Here is a 16,896-nt window from a genome sequence, read left to right on the forward strand (position 1 = left end):
AAAAACAAAAGACCTAGAAAACAGGTCCAGGAGAAATAATTTAAAGATTATTGGGCTATCTGAAAGTCATGACCAGGAAAAGAACCTTGACTTCATTTTTAAAGAGTTCCTACAGGAAACTTGCCCCGATATCCTAGAAGCAGAGAGTAAAATAGAAATTGAGAGAATCCAATTACCTCCTGTAAGAGATATTAAAAAAATAACTCCCAGGAATATTATAGCCAAATTCTAGAACTCCCAAGTCAAAGAGAAAAATATTACAAGCAGCCAAAAAGAAACAATTCATATAGTGTGGCGTTGCAGTTGGGATTACACTGGATTTAGTAGCATCTACATTAAGAGTTCATAGTGGGGCGGCTAGGTGGATAAAGCACTGGCCCTGTGGATAAAGCACCAGCCCTGGAGTCAGGAGTACCTGGGTTCAAATCGGGTCTCAGACACTTAATAATTACTTAGCTGTGTGGCCTTGGGCAAGCCACTTAACCCTATTTGCCTTGCAAAAACCTTAAAAAAAAAAAAGAGTTCATAGGGATTGGAATATGATATTCCAGAAGGTAAAAGAGCTTAGGGTACAACCAACAATCAACTAGCCAACAAAACCAAAAAACCCTTTCAGAAGAATAAGATGTACATTAAATGAAATAGGGAATTTCAAACTTTCCTGTTAAAACGACCAGAGCTCAATAGAAAGTTTGATCTCCAAGTACAGGACTCAGGCAAAGCATTGAGTGGGTGGACAAGAAGGGTAAATTAGGAGGGATTTAATGATGTTGAACTACTTGTATTCCTGCATGGGAAGAAGATATTGATAACTCATATGAACCATCTCATTTAATAGAGCAGTTGGAAGGATCATATATAGATAAGGCCCAGGTAAGAGCATATGAAGGTATAATGTATTTAAGATGGAGTCAATGGGCAAAAAAGGAATTACTGGGAGAAAGGGAAAGGTAGAATGGGTTAAGATATCTCTCAAAAGAGTCAAGAAAAAACTTTTGCAATGGAGTGGAAGGGGGGATTGCAAGGGGGGGGGGGAGGTGAGGGAGCCTTCATTCTCATCACAAATGGGTCAGAGAGGAAACAATATACACACTCAATAGGGTATAGAAATCTATCTTACCCTAGAAGAAAAGGGAACAGGGGGAGGGGAGAGGGAAGATCATGAGAGAGGGTAGTCAGATATAATACATTCTTTATTGGTTTTTTTTTTGGCAAGACAGTGGGGTTGGGTGACTTGCCCAAGATCACATGGCTGGGTGACTGTTGGTAATCTGAGACTGAATTTGGAATCTGGTCCTCCTGACTCCAGGAACGAAATTCTGTCCACTGTACCACTTGGATGCCCCACAACACACTTTTGAGGAAAAACAAAGTGAAAGGAGAGAGAAAATAGAATAAATGGAGTGGGGAAGAAAAGATGGAGGGAAATACAGTTAGCAACAGTAACTATAGTAAGAAATATTGAAGCAACTTCTCTAATGGACTTATGATAAAGAATGAAATCCATCCCATAGACAGAGCTGATATCATCTGAACATAGACTTAGGTACAACTTTTTTCTTTTTCTCTCACTTTATTTTTCAAGAGGTTTCTCTATCTTTTTTGGGGGGGAGAGGGGATCACGTTTACTTTTACAAGACTATTTTGGTAATGTGAAAATAAATTTTTTTTAAAAAAGGGAAACAATTTGGAATGATATGAAAGTTTTTAAATTTTTCATATTTTTTGACCTAGAAATCCCAACACTAGGAATTCAGACATAAAGTTATAAAAACATTAAGGGGGAAGTGTTGAGGGTTTTTTTTTTTGTAGTAGCAAAACATCAAAAAGCAACCATGGGAAAAAGTGAGTGTATATATTAGATAAGAAATTAATGAACAAACTGTTCTGAATGGAGGGAACAAAATATCACAGTGCCAGAAGAAATGATAGAATATTATGTTTGATTTGACACAGAGCACAGTAATTCAGAAATAATACATGACTACAATAATGTGATTTTTAAAAAACTCAAAAAAGCAATGTTGGAATAAAATGCAATCATCAAAATCAATCCAATATATCAAATGTCAAAAAAGGTCAAATGTGGTAGCCTGTGGTCATACATGTTTGACCTTTTTTTTTGGGCAACAAGAGATGGTCCAAGGGAAGGGAAGGGAAGATCTATGTGGAAATAATTATCATGTAAAAAAAAGTATAAATACATTAATAAATATTTAAAAAATAGTATGACACAATAACTGAAAAATAAAAAAAATGATTAAAATACATTTATTAATAGTTTTCAAAGGAAGAAATACAATCAAGAGATATACAGAAAGATGGTCCAAATCAAAGCAATCTTACAGTTCTGATGCAGAGCACCACAGGCATAGAGAATGCGGAGGTCGGTTGGAGACAAATTTTGTAGATCTTTTGGTTGAACAGTTAAGGAAATCTTCCTTCTTCCTTTATCCCTAGGTTAAAATACTCCTTTAGTCTAATTTAGGTCAAGGCCTGACCTTTCAATCTAATCTAGATTGCATCTTCTTTTGATTGGGACAGCCTGGTGGGGCAGGAGATGGAAACACACCTGGAGACTATCCATACTGAAATCTGATAACTTCAACCACTCCCCCCAAAAGGCAAAATCTCCAAAGTAGGACTTGGGCTACTCCCAGGTCACCACCTCTTCCCAGAGACCCTGATGGGGGAATTTACAGAGATTTCGGGAAGGGGTTGCTCTCTCTTGCTTTCTAGACTTTGGCAGTCAGGCAGCTGGCCTGCCAAGATTAATTAGCAATCCATATAGCTTTTCCTTAATCTCTTCTTAACTTTCCTATTACTTTCTTTTGTGTTGTAACTTCTTTTAATAAATCTCTATTTTCTTTTCACACCTGCATTCTCAGGTTAGAATGATTCTTTATACTGGAACAAAATTAGCAACAGTTCAACCTCAAAATCAAACATATTGTCAAAGATGATTAAAAAAAGGATGACAACTTTTGGAGTGACTGTAGGAAAATAAGCATACCATTGTAATATAGGTGGAGCTGAGCATATTAAGCCATTCTGGAAAGTAGTTTGTAATTACATCAAAAAAAAAAAATCACTGGACTGTGCAAACCCTAATTCAGAGATAAGATTACCAAATTTACAATGCATGGAAATCAAAGGAGGAGGAAAAAGATTCAAAGTACAACAATATTTATAGTAGTTTTTTTTAATAACAAAGAACTGGAAATTAAGATGTTGCCCATCAATAGGGGAACAGATCTAAAACATTGAAACGTGAAAGTAATGTAGTATTTTTATAAAAGACATATTCAAAGAAACCCGGGAAGTCCTGTATGAGCTAATATAGAATAAAATAAACAGAAAAAGAAGAATAATTTATACTAAAACAAGACAAAAAACAACTTTTAAAGACTTGAGAATTCTAATTCACTGAGTAATTATGATTGGAAAAGACTGATCAAGTGGGCTGTTGACCTTCAGACAAAAAAGAAAATGAATGGAAAGGGGGAGGGGCTAGAGAAGAAGTGAGGCATCTTTTTTTTTTAAAGTAAAGGGAACAGAAGGAAGCCTAAAAGAAATGGTCAAACAGGATGGGCTTTGAAAGTTAAAGGCTGAACTCAAATACATAAAAAGAAACTCAAATCCTCTATAAAAGTTCACAGGGAGTTCTACAGTTTTACATACAATCCTCTTTTTATATTCTACAATATATAATAATGTTCGTTATAGTTAGTGCTTAAGCTCAGAATCAAAATAAAATTTTTTAAAAGAATATTAAAATAAAGATAAGTCTTTCTAGAAAAATCACACATAAAACAAAAAGGACAATTATCAGTTCAATTATTTGACAAAGTTCTAGAAAAAGTAACTATTTTTGTTCAGTCATTTAAGTTGTGTCCAACTCTTTGTGGTCCCATTAGGGTTTTTCTTGACAAAGACACTGAATTGGTTTGCCATTTCCATCTCCAGCTCAGTTTACAGATGAAGAAACCAAGGCAAATACAGTAAAGTGACTTCCTTGAAGTCACATAACTAGCAGGGTATCTAAGGTCAAATTTGACCTCAAGAAGATGAATTTTCCAGACCCAGCACTCTAACTACTTTACCACCTAATTGCCCAAAAGTAGTATAACCTAAAAACAAGAAAAAGAAATCAAGGGAAAAACACAGACAAAAAAGAAACAAAATTATCATAATTTTATGAAGATAAGATGATCAAACTAAATTAGAATATTAATTAAAATTCAATTAAAAATTAAGTGAAACAATAACATTCAAAATGTACAAGATAAATCTATAAAAATCATCAATATTTCCTGTTATTAGCAACAAAATGCATCTGGAAAAGAGAAATTCCATTCAAAAATAACAAGAGAATGTTCAAAATCCCTACATATTTCCTCACAAGACACCCTGAAGAACTACAGTATACTCTTTATAATTGCTCCTGGTTAGGCCTTTGCCAACATAATTTTTTAAAATGACAAAAATATTGAAATTAATTTCCCATCCAGCACCATGACAAACTATGAATGTATTATTTTAGAAAATTAGAAAAGAAAATAATGACATCTATCTTGAAAGAAAAAAAGGTCAGGAAACAAAGGAAATTTGCAAAAACAGTACAATTAAAAGAAAGGTAGCAGTATGATATCTCAAACTATAAAACAAACCAGAAATCATCAAAACTATTTGGTACTAAATTAAAAACAAGAGAATTCATTGATTAAGTATTTACCTGATATTCATTTTCCATGCCTTTGCTCAACTATTTTTCCCTACCTGGAATACTTTTATTCCTCTCCTATTTATTTAAATTCTTTTAAGACACAGCTCAAATCTCATTTCCTTCATCAAACTTTAACTTTGAGCTCTCCTACTCTGAACTTCCATTGTAGTTGTAACTAGGATCTCACAATTGAATATTTAGCTATTCTCAAACCATTTCACAGGAAATCCTCCCTCCTTAAACTAAACTGCAAGGAACTTGAGGATTGAGAGTATGAGACTTACTTACAATCTGTATTCCCAAAGCATCTAACAAGGTTCAACAAATAGTAGTTTAATAAGACAATTTAATATAAAAAGACAGAAATTACTAACATATTATTCGTATAAGAAGACACAGGGCAAAGACAAATGCTACTACTTAATCTGTTACCACTGAGAGTTATTATTGCTCTTTATATAGGAAGACATCCTAATCTTGTTATCGCTTATACTTTTTGCTTCTTCCTTAAGGATGTGATTTCTCTCTCATCACACTCAATTTGGATCAATGTACAACATGGAAACAAAGTAGACTGACAGATTGCTTTCCATGGAGTGGGGGTGGGAGAGGGAAGTAAGAGTGGGGGAAAAATTGTAAAATCTTTACTAAAGGAAGACATCAAGGTTTCTGATAATGAGCACATTAAAATATACAAAGAAGAAAGGCTTACTAGTATAGGAAGTAGCATCCATCTTTCCAACTTTGACTGGAGATCGAAGCCTTTTCATCTCTAAACCAACTTCATTCCAAACAGGTTCCAATCTTCTACAGTGTGCACACCATGGGGCATAAAACTAGAATAAAGTAAGACAGCTTTTTTTAAAAAGTCAGTGATTCTAAATGTCAAAGCAACCTGCAAAACATTACACTGATTTTTTAAAGAGCCTCTGAACTATCAAGAATTCCATTCTGCTAAATTACCTGTTAATAATTTTTTCATAATTAAATTTTCAAAATAAAAATCATCATACCAATTTCATTTAAAACAGATGTCAGTTTAAATGGAGTATACTATTTATAGTTCTGATATCATTAATTGCAAGTGAATTTGCTCATATTTTATAATCACAGGAATCAAATTAACACAAAAAGAAAACTAATAATTGATGATAATTACAATTCTTTTCTTCAGATTAGATTTCTTATTATAGCCCCACACTGCTAGGGGTTTCCCTGACTTCCCCCCATATCTTAAGAGGAATCTCCAGGGCTTCCATTTTGGGACTGGAAGAAGCTGGTCTGTTTAAATAAATATCCATTGACCACCCAACCAGGTAGGGACCTGACCTTTTCTGCCACCAGCTGGCTGGGGTCTTGGCCAGGTCCACCTGTTGAAGAGCCATAATAAATTGTCCGTAGCCCTTCCATGCCATAAGATTTAAACTTATCCCCTGACCTGAAAGTGAGGAAAGGAAGGTAAGATGAAACTCAAATTAATTCCATTTTGTTCATCATTTGCAGCTCTAACAAAATACTCATTAAGAAAGAAACTGAACTGTTTGGTTATAAACAAGTGACAAAAATTAAGTCTGGGCTCATTTGTGGACTTTATTGATTTATTCTAACCCTGTTTGCTAAGGTTTTAGACAAATGGAGGTCTGTTTTAAAAGTAAATTACACTATAATTTTACTATGACACTTTTATTAGAAAGTGGAGTTCAGTATAGGATAGACCTACCTTGTAACTTGTTTAAGGAAGATTTAGCAATGAGGTATCAAAAGGGTCACATTATAAGAAGATTTTACCTAATAAAGTGGTTCCCTGACATTGACTATGAGGTGAATACTATTAGTAAAAATTTGGTATAATTCTCAAATTATTCTACTCTATTAATTTACACAAGTACTGATTCAACATAAACATTACATGGATATAAAACTCAAAGTGTCCTATCATTTCCTTCAGGAAGGAACAAAATGGCAGAAAGTAACACAAAAAGTATTATGCAAAAAAAAAAACCCAGTACGAAGTTGTATACTCACATCTACAAGCCAAATGCTATTTTTCCGATTGTCTTTAAATCTAAAAGAGAAAAAAATAGATCTGATTTATGTATGAGCTCAAATTACAATTTTGTAATACATTTTTCCAAAGAATAAGACTGAAAACTTTTATTAATATTTATATTTTACTATATATGTACCATACACATATATACACTCATATTCTATATATTGAAATGATACTATCATGACTACCTATGCTATAATTTATTAAAATATTCTCTGCCACCCATTATTACATTACCCCTAGTCTTTTCCTCTTCCTGCTCTTATCCCTGGAATAGTTAGTGTCATTTTTACCCCTGCACTGAGTTCACATTCAATCCTCTTCATTATCATTTCAACTTTCTATTGCTCTGCTCTTCTCCCTTGTAAAACCAGACTGGATTACTTCCATCTTTAATTTTTAATTTCCTCTATTACTACTGAGCTGCTCAACAGAGCTGGAGGAACTACTCCAATCATGCTAAGTACACATTACAATTCATGTATTCAACATCAACTGGGAACTCAAAGAAATTTTTTTATTCCTCCTTAAATGGTACCCTATCTCACTCTCCACAAAAGCTATTCCAAACATTCTCTTTCCTTTCCATTCTCTCTACCCCCTTCAGTTCTCCTCTCAACTGACCTTTCTGAAAAAACTGAAGCCATCCAATATGATCTCCATCTTCTCCTATTCCCTTCATCTCATCTCCCTTCATCATTCACATGCCCTCCCAATCTCTCCTTCTTTCCTCTAGTCTGTGACACTGAGATGTTCCTTCTGAACTCTCTATACACACACTTGGATTCTAATCTCTCCCATCTTGCCTATTAGAAAGTATACTCAATTATTCCCTTCTCTCTCTCTCTCTTGAATCTTCAATCTTCTCTGCAACAAGTAGTTCTTTCTTTATTGTCTTTGGAGACACTAGGCTTCCTTCATCCTCAAAAACATAATATGGCAGATCTTATCCAATTCATAATTTTTGTTCCATATCTTTCTTTCTGTTCCCAGCCCAACTCCTAGAAAAAGCAGTGTCCATTTTTTATATCTCTAATTCCTCTTCTTTCACTAACTACACCCTTTGTCATTCTCCAATGGATAAATGATCAAAAAATAGTTTTAAAAAGAAGAATTAAAAATAGTCGATGTTAGGAGGTTGTTGAAAATAGGCAAAGAGAATGAGTCAGAAATTTTCAGACATAGCCAAAATGGGAATTTGATGTACTTGCCTATAGATATTTGTTATTATTATTTTTGTTATTGTTAAAAGGACTGGGGAGATGGTGATAGTATTGCAAAAAAAAATAAGAAATGAATTACTGAAGTATATTTTTTAAGCACAAAAGGTAACAGAACAAAGGCTAAAAGGAAAGACAGACAAGCAGGATAGTTTCAAAAATTATATGTTCAATGTTTTATATCTAAAAGGAAAAGCAATCTTTATGTATAAAAGTTTCACAATTTGATGTATAATTTCTTTTTTTTTGATTTACTTTATAAATGGAAATGCTCATTTTATTGTGCATTTTTCCTTAAGTTCAGCCTCCCTCTAACTACTCCTTCCACCACCCCCCCAAAAAAACTAGTCATATTGGCAGTTTTGAACTGGTCCGATCATTCTAGAAAGTAAAAAGGAATTGTGCTTCAAGTCCAGATCCTGATAGATTTGCATTATCTGTAATAGGGATAAACTAGGAGCATTTCCAATAACATCAGGGGTGAAACAAGAATGCCATTAACACTACTACTACTCAGTATAGTATTGGAAATGTTAGCTTTAGCAATAAGAAAAAAGAAACTGAAGGAATTAGCAATGACAATAGGAAGCAAAACTTTCAGTCTTTGCACATATGATATACTTAGAGAACCCATTAGAAAATCATCTAAAAAACTACTTGAAACAATTAACAACTTCAGTAAAGTAGCAGGATATAAAATAAACCCACACACATCAGTATTTCTATACATCAACAATAAAGCCCAAGTGCAAGAGATAGAGAAATTCCATTTAAAAGTAACTATAGCCAACAAAAAACACATGGGAACCTACCTTCCAAAACAAACCCAGAAACTGTATGAACACAATTATAAAACACTTTTTCACAGAAATAAAATCAAATCATGATTAGGCCCAGTTAATATAATAAAAAATGACCATTCTACCCAAATTAAATTAATTTTTCAGTGTCATACCAATTAAATTAAGAAAAAATACATATTTTCAGAGCCAGAAAAAGTAGTAACAAAATTCATCTGGAGCAAAAAAAGTTCAAGGAAGATGACCTAATTACACTATAAAGCAGCAGTCATCAAAACAGCCTGGTACTGGTTAAAAATAATTGTAATGGGGCAGCTAGGTGGTGCAGTGGATAGAGCACCGGTCCTGGAGTCAGGAGGACCTGAATTCAAATCCAATCTTAGACACTTAATAATTACCTAGCTGCGTGGCCTTGGGCAAAGCATATTAACTCCATTGCCTTGCAAAAACAAAAAGAAATAGAGTAATGGATTAGAATAGGTACAAAAGAAACAGTAGTAAACGACTATAGTAATCTATTATTTGACAAATTCAAAGACGCTTCTAGGATAAAAACTTACTATTGGCAAAAACTGCTGGAAAAACTAGAAAATAAAAAAAAAACTAGGCATAGACTCGTATCCCATACCAAATATCAGGATGATTTTGACTATATGAATTTAAAAAGCTTTTGCACTGATAAAACCAATGTAGCCAATTTGAAGGAAAACTGAAAGCTGGGGAAAGCAAATTAAAACAACTTAAGTACCACCTCAAACTTATCAGATTGGATAAGATGACAAAAAAGGAAAAATTGGTCAATGTTGAAGAGGTTGTGGGAGTCTTGGGACATTAATATATTATTGGTGGAATTGTGAATAATTCAACCATTCTGAAGAGCAATACAGAACTATTTTCAAAAAGCAATAAAACTTACCATACCTTTCAACCAAAAATCACAAAAAAAATGGGAAAAGTCCCACATGTTCAAAAAATAGAGCAGATCATTTTGTAGTGGTAAAGAATTGGAAATTAAGGAGATATCATCAATTGGGGAATGGATGAACAAGTTATGGTATATGAATGTTATAGAATATTATTGTGCTATAAGAAACAAGGAAATGTCAGAAAGAATTTTACAAACTGATGCTGAGAGAAGGGAGCAGAACCAAGAGAACATGATACACTTTAACAACAACATTGTGAGTTGATGCAGCTCCTCTAGGCAGTTCAGAGAGCTAGGACAACTTTGGGAGATCTTTTATGGACAACACCATTCCCATCCAGAGGGGGAAAAAACCCATAGAATCTGAATGGATACTATGTTCACTTTTTTAAAACTTCTCTTATGGGTTTCTTTCCTATTCCATGGTTCTTTTCCCTTTGCCCTAATTTCTCATAAACAAAATGATTAATATGTAAATATGTTAAACACAAATGCACATGTACAACTTTTACCAGACTGTTTGCCATTGAGGGGAGAGGGGAAGAAACTATGGTAGAAAAATGGGTAACATATATATTCAAGTAAATGAATGTTGAAAAACTTTTATAACATAATTGAAAAATAAAATATCAAAAAAAAAAAAACCAATGACTAAGATGCCCATAATACTCTGTCCAGAGATCCCACTGACAGGCATATATATACAAGAAAATCAAAGGATAAAAATAGAAATTTCACATACACCATAATATTTGGTATACAATGGCACTTTTTGTAGTTGCACAACTGGAAACTAAGTAGAAGAACATCAGTCTCTTAATGATTATACAAAGTGTGATAGATAAATGTAATGAATATATTACTGTGTCATAAGCAAACAAATATAGGAATGCATGAAAGGATGCACAATGACATATGCAGAACCAAGAAAATAATTAAACTGATAGCTAGAATTTTTTAACAGTTTACAAATTTGCAATACACTTTACTTTGGTGTGTGTTCATAGAAAAAGAAATCAAAACATAAAGCAGTGAAATTTTAATGAGCTAAGATGAAAAATGTACCTTTCAACTTTTTTTTGCAGTCATAGGGAATTAAATACTTTCAAACTCAGCTAATAAGTAAAAACATCAAAAGATGTGTACCATGAAAACAAAATTTAGCTTTCAGATGTATTAGTGTGGCTTTAAAGAAGATGGCAAATCTGACTTTAAGAAAAATGTTTCACTTCTTTCTAAGACAGCAAAAACAGTATGCCAGATGATGACTCTAATAGTTGTTCTTTCTTTCCTACTGCTGACATGAAACCAAACTCAATTTCTATCACAAACACATTCTCTGATTGCCTATCATTTATGGATTGTGTCTCATTTCATTTTAAAATTTTGTTTTAGTTGACCTACAGGCTATTTACAATTAATAAGGTACATCTATTTTTAGGTAATCAAGGAAAAAAAAAACAATATTAATGTTAATGTATCAAGATAGGATATTTTAAAAATTAAATTTAAAAATTCAAAATTTAAAAACAACCCTAACTAGTTACAGTAGAAAACCTAATAAAATTGTTTTAATTATACTTGCATGCAACATAGGACCATAAATTTAGAATTAGAAGGGGCCTAAGATGTCATGTCATAATAGATGGGGTTCAACTCTATCATTATAAATGGGAAAACTGAGGCAACATCTACATTGAAGCATAGAGGTAATTAAACCTTTGGAAGGTGACGAACTCATCAAGTAAGAAAAGTATAGAATAGAAACACAAAAGAAGAGTGCCTAGGACTGAGTCTTAGCCTTAGTGAACACCCAAAGTGATGGGGTTGATATGAATGATGATTCAATAATGGTAAAGGAGACTGAAAAGCAGTGGTCAAACAGGGAGGAGAGAAATCAAGAGAGAAAAGTACCACAAAAACCACAGAAGGAAAGTAGTCAACATAGTCAAATGCTACAAATGGTTAGGACTGAAAAAAGGTCTTTGGATTAAACAATTAAGAGTTGATAATGTAAGTTTCAGTGGAGCAACAAGTGTTTTGAAATATAAACTACAAAGAACTAAGAAATAAATGAGAAAAAAATTGGAGTTGTCCAAAGAGAGGTTCTCATTGCCTCTCTCCCCACACTCTATTTTGGTGTTATCTTCATCATGGATTTAATTATTATCTATTAAATATTTATATTCAACCCTCATGTCTCTCCTGACTCCCAGATCTGTGTCACCAACGAACCTGCTGGACATGTCCACCTAAAAGTCCTCTTACACTGTCACAACACAACACTAGGGCCATCTCCAGTCATCCTGATTCATATCTGGCCACTGGACCCAGATGGCTTTGGAGGATAAAGTGAGGCTACTAACTTAGCACAGCACACCCTCACTCAAATCCAGTTCACATACTTGTCATGGCATCACCTCCCCTGATGTCATGTTCTTTTGAGAATGAAGGACAAAACATCATACAACATTAGTTCTAACCCTTATTCTCTCACACCTGAAGAGAACAAGAGTCTTCCAATTGGTCTCCATTTCAGTCCTTTCTCTCAACAATCAAAGTAGTCTTCCTAAAGTACAAGTCTGACCATTTCACCCCCTTACTTAACCAAAATCAAATATAAAAACTTCTTTTGGTCAGAACTTAACTTCCTCCTGCCTTTCCACCACATAATATTCTGAGTTCCAGTGACAGTAGCCTCCTTGATGTTCCTCACACAAGACATTCCGATTTCCAGACTCAAAAATTTTTCATTAGCTTCCCTCTATGCCAGATTCTCTCCCTCCTCATCTCTATCTCCTGGATTTCCTGGTTTCTTTAAAGTATCAGGTCCCACTATCTCCAAAATATCTTTTCTGATCTCCCTTCATGCTAGTGTCTTTTCTTAGTTAACTCCAATTCATCCTGTATACACTTTATTTTGACATAGTTGCTTACTGTTGTCTCTATTAGAATTTAAACTCCTTGAAAGCAGTGGCTCTTTTTTAATTTGGGTCCCTAGCACTGAACACCACTAATAAGTTATTTAATAAATGCATATTGACTGGCTGGTTGTCATCACCTTTTTCAATAATTTCCAGTAAGCCCCTATTATCTCCAGGAGCAAGTAGAAAATCCTCTGGCTTTTAAAGCTCTTCAGAATCTTTTATTTTTCTATCATTCTAGTCTTCTCATATCTTAATTCTCTCCAAGAACTCTACAGTCCAATGACATTGCCCTCCTTGGTGTTGCTCATTCTCTCTCTCCGAGCTACTGTATTTAAGTTAACATTCCAACATCTTCAAAAAGTATTTTCTAGTTCCTTTTAATACTAGTGCCTTACCTCTATGATCACATCCAATTTATCCTGCACATATTTTGTCTATCATTGTTTGCAGAATGCTTTCCCCCATTACTTTGTGAGATTCTTGAGAGTAAAAACTGTCTTTGACCTTTCTTGATACCCCCAGAGTTTAGTGCAGTGTCTAGCACACAGAAAGCACTTTATAAACACTTGTGGATTTGACTTTGTACCATAAACATCATAATCCAGGCCCTCATCACTTCTCACCTTGGACTGCCAACAGCCTCATAAGTTCCTTTCTGAGTCTAAAGTTGTTCTCAATGCATCCTCCACTCAACTAAGCTTGAAACAAAGTAGAGGCTCAAGAAGTTTCAGTGGTTCTCTATTCTGTTCAGCATTTCTTCACAAACTAGCTCCAGCCTATTGTATAATCTGATCACACCTTAATCCATTTTCCAATACTCCAATACACTCCAAATGACCCAACTGCTATTATTGCTTGTGAAACAACACACTTTTTCTGGCCTCTGTAATACTATTCTAACTGTTTTTCATACCTGGAATACCATTCCTTTCATCTCTGCCTCTTGGTAACTCTAACTCCCTTCACATTTCAACAATAATCATCTCCTTCAGGAAATCCTCCCTAATTCCTCCAATTGCTAGTACAACCTGCCCCTCTCTCCTCCTTCAACTGTGTATTAGTTTGCAACCATTCTGCACATATACTGTATTTATCTATGAACATAAAGCAAACCTCCAATAAAATATAAGTAGTTTGATGGCTGGAAGGAAAATTTTTGTATCTGTATCCCCAGCATTTAATACAGTGCCTTCTTGCTGAGTGAATCTTGACCTAGCATTATATCCATTTATCATTCTAGGATCAAAGCTTTTAAAATGGAAGATACTTAGACATAATCTAGTTCAGTTCCCTCATTTTAAGATGATGAAACTGAGGCCTAGAGAACTGGAATTGTCAGATTCTTTGGCTCAATACTCAACTAGTCAAATCTGATTGTTTCATTTCAAAAATCTAAACTAAAGAATGTGTGTGCTATGGTTAGGAACAGAAGAGAGTAACTTCAACTTTTATTATTGAGTTTATCGTCATTAGAGGATGGACTAGAGACTATAAGGATTAGGATAGCATGAAAGAACATGAGAAAATACTGAAAATAAATGGGGTCATTTTCTTAAAATGTATATAGTACTGTTCATGCATCTGTGAAGAAAAGAAGAAACATCTTCCTCTCTCTTCCAGGAACACAGGGCCAAAGGTTAGTAAGGCACTGTACTAAATACACTTAATTATACAAGATGTACTGATCTACAGTTGATTAAAGCACCTTTAGGAGAAAATTAAATACGAGTTCCAAAAAGGTTAGTAATTTGAGAACTACCAAGTACTTGTAGTACCATGTCTAAATATAGAGAATGGAATTTTCTTCAATAAGTAAACGTTTAATAAATTTATTATGCAATCTTTCTACAATTTATATAAGAATTATACTTTTTCATCTTCATATTTAAAATACTAAGGAAATTAATTCTTTAACAATTTCTTTTCCAATAACTTGCATATTATTAAACTGTGAGATCCTAGAAAGTAGGAACTATCTTGCTTTTCTGTATCCCCTAGGACTTAGTACACATTAGACACTTAATTAGTGCTTCCTGAATGAATACTTGCTTCCCCAAAACACCTATATTCAGGTGTAGATGCTATTCGAGTTTGCCTAATGTAATAAATGCAATGTACTGTTAAATATATTAAAATATGTATATACATATATCTATATACTCACGATTCATCTAACTCTTCTACAATATCTGCATCCAAGGGCTGACCAAGTACAGCAACTGAAAAACAGAAGAGGAATACAATATACATATAGTGACTTTGTATTTTAAGGCAGTTATATCTTTTGCAAAAAAGTTTCCTCATCCACAATGAGGAGAAATTTTATTCACTCAGTATACGACTAAAAAAAATGAGTATAAGTTCTTTCATTCAACAAATATTTTTAAGCCACTGTACACCGCACTTGTGCATCTCTGTTGGGGATAAGTAACACTTGTTTCCAATGTTTCTCTTCGTCAAAACAGAAGACTTGCTATTCTCTACCACACAATTTTCTTCTACATCTTAAGCTCACATCTCTCCCCTTCTTTTGAAAGAAAAGAATTAGAGGTATTTAAAAAAAACCACTTTTTTGGATTCTCTTCATCTGAGACCCAAGTCAACACACTGATACATGCTGCCACTTTTCCTCTAATTTGACACAAATTCAGACCTATTCTTGCCTATCCCTATCCATAGTAACTTTTCCCAATTTTAAGCTTAGACCAAGCATTTAAAAGGATCTGCTTCAAGTTGGTCGGTTATTTATTGTCATGGAATTCTCATCTGAAGCCTCCTTCCCCTCCAAGTGAAGCCAAAGGAAGAGACCTCATCCTTTCACTGGATATTGCATTTATGCATGTATGCATATATGCATAACACCTATCCTATGCAAAGCATGGAGCTGGGGGAGGAGGAGCCCGCGAGGCTGAATTCTTACAAAACATGCAGTACACCTCCTTTATTTTACAGTGAGAGAAATAAGGGCTGGAGATGAAGTCACAACTCCAAGATTTAAAGCAGAGGAACTCAGAGGCCTTGCCTGGGAGGCTGCGCCTCGGGCAGGGAGACGGACGGGAGCTGGGGAGGAAGGGGGGCAGGCTGGGAGGACGGAAGCGGGGACAGACAGACAGCAGGGTCGCGCAATCAGCCCCAGCCCCGAATGACAGCCCGGCTTGGGCAGGCGCGCAGGCGCTTCTCCCACTATCCCCTCCCCCACATCTCCCCGCCCCCTCCCGCCTCCTAGCCCCTGCCCCATTCCCTCGGTATGCGGGCGAGGGCTGAGGCCGCCCGAAGCCTCCCTCCTTACCTGCCGCACAGAGAAGCAGCAGGTGCCGAGCGCTCGCAGCTCCCATGGTCGCCAACGCAGACTTAGCAGGAGGCTGACGATCTTCCGCAGCTAAGCGGGAAGGAAAGGCGACGGCCGCCTCCGCAGCAGTTGCCGGAAGGGGAAGCTCGGCTGTCACGGCGCGGAAGCGGAGAGAGGCGGGAGCGAGGCCGCTGTTCACCTCCGGGAGCTGGTGCGGCTACTGAGCATGCGCCGAGCACTTCCCTACGCATGCGCCGCAGTTCTCTCTCGGCCCTCCGTTCTCTCCGCGCCTGCCCTGACTCTGTTAGTGCGCCCGCCTAGCGTCGGGGCCCGGGCTAGAAAGGAAGCTCGGGCGGCGGAAGTCGGTGCGCGCACCCGCGGAGAGAGCGGCGGAAGTGTGGGCGAAGAGGCCGGCGCAGCCGCACCGGAGACTTGGGGCTCAGGCGGCTGTGTCGGACCGCATTTATCCTTCTGCGCTCCGCTTCCTCACACGCCTCGGGGCGCTTCCCCGGCCCCTTAGCCAGAGATAGACACCTCTGGCCAAAGGCGGAGGTCTGAATACCAAGTTGCTTCCCGGTGACCAAGGCCCAGAACATTAGAAGTATATCTCTAAGAGCCTGGTTTTCTTAGGTTTTTTGGGTTTTTTTTTTACAAGGCAATGCCCAAGGCTACACAGCTAGGGAATTATTAACCCAGGTCACCTCGCTGCCCCTAAAATCTCGTTTAATAAAAAGCGCCCTTCAAGCTGTTCGTCTCCATGGTTAAGTTCCATTAATGAATGTAGTAGCCTTCCTTTTAAATGAATACTTGGTTTTATTTGCACTTTTGTGGAAACCACTGGAGCGCTAAAGGATCAGAGAGAAAAAGGAGAGAGATATAGAAAATTGAGCCCTGTCTTATTATTTTCTTCTGAAAATATATATTTTTATTTCATAGATATTTTTTCAAATACTCAT

The 16,896-nt window shown here is 35.9% G+C and overlaps 1 protein-coding gene across 3 annotated transcripts in view; it reads right to left on the bottom strand.

Moving 5' to 3' along the window:
* Positions 1-16,145, bottom strand: part of TMX3 (thioredoxin related transmembrane protein 3) — a 154,669-nt gene extending 138,524 nt beyond the window's left edge. For 2 of the 3 annotated variants that reach the window (XM_074202512.1, XM_074202510.1), the window contains exons 1-4: positions 15,941-16,145; positions 14,816-14,870; positions 6,752-6,791; positions 5,439-5,562 (exon numbers count right to left, since the gene is read on the bottom strand). In XM_074202512.1, the coding sequence (XP_074058613.1) occupies positions 5,439-5,562; positions 6,752-6,791; positions 14,816-14,870; positions 15,941-15,986 (265 nt within the window). In that variant the 5' untranslated portion in view covers positions 15,987-16,145. Of the gene's footprint in view, positions 1-5,438; positions 5,563-6,055; positions 6,165-6,751; positions 6,792-14,815; positions 14,871-15,940 lie in introns of those variants that run through there. The other variant, XM_074202511.1, reaches the window with a different exon arrangement.
* Between the last annotated feature and the right edge of the window lie 751 nt (positions 16,146-16,896).

This window comes from Macrotis lagotis, chromosome X (assembly GCF_037893015.1).
Source record: "Macrotis lagotis isolate mMagLag1 chromosome X, bilby.v1.9.chrom.fasta, whole genome shotgun sequence".
Lineage (NCBI taxonomy): Eukaryota > Metazoa > Chordata > Mammalia > Peramelemorphia > Peramelidae > Macrotis > Macrotis lagotis.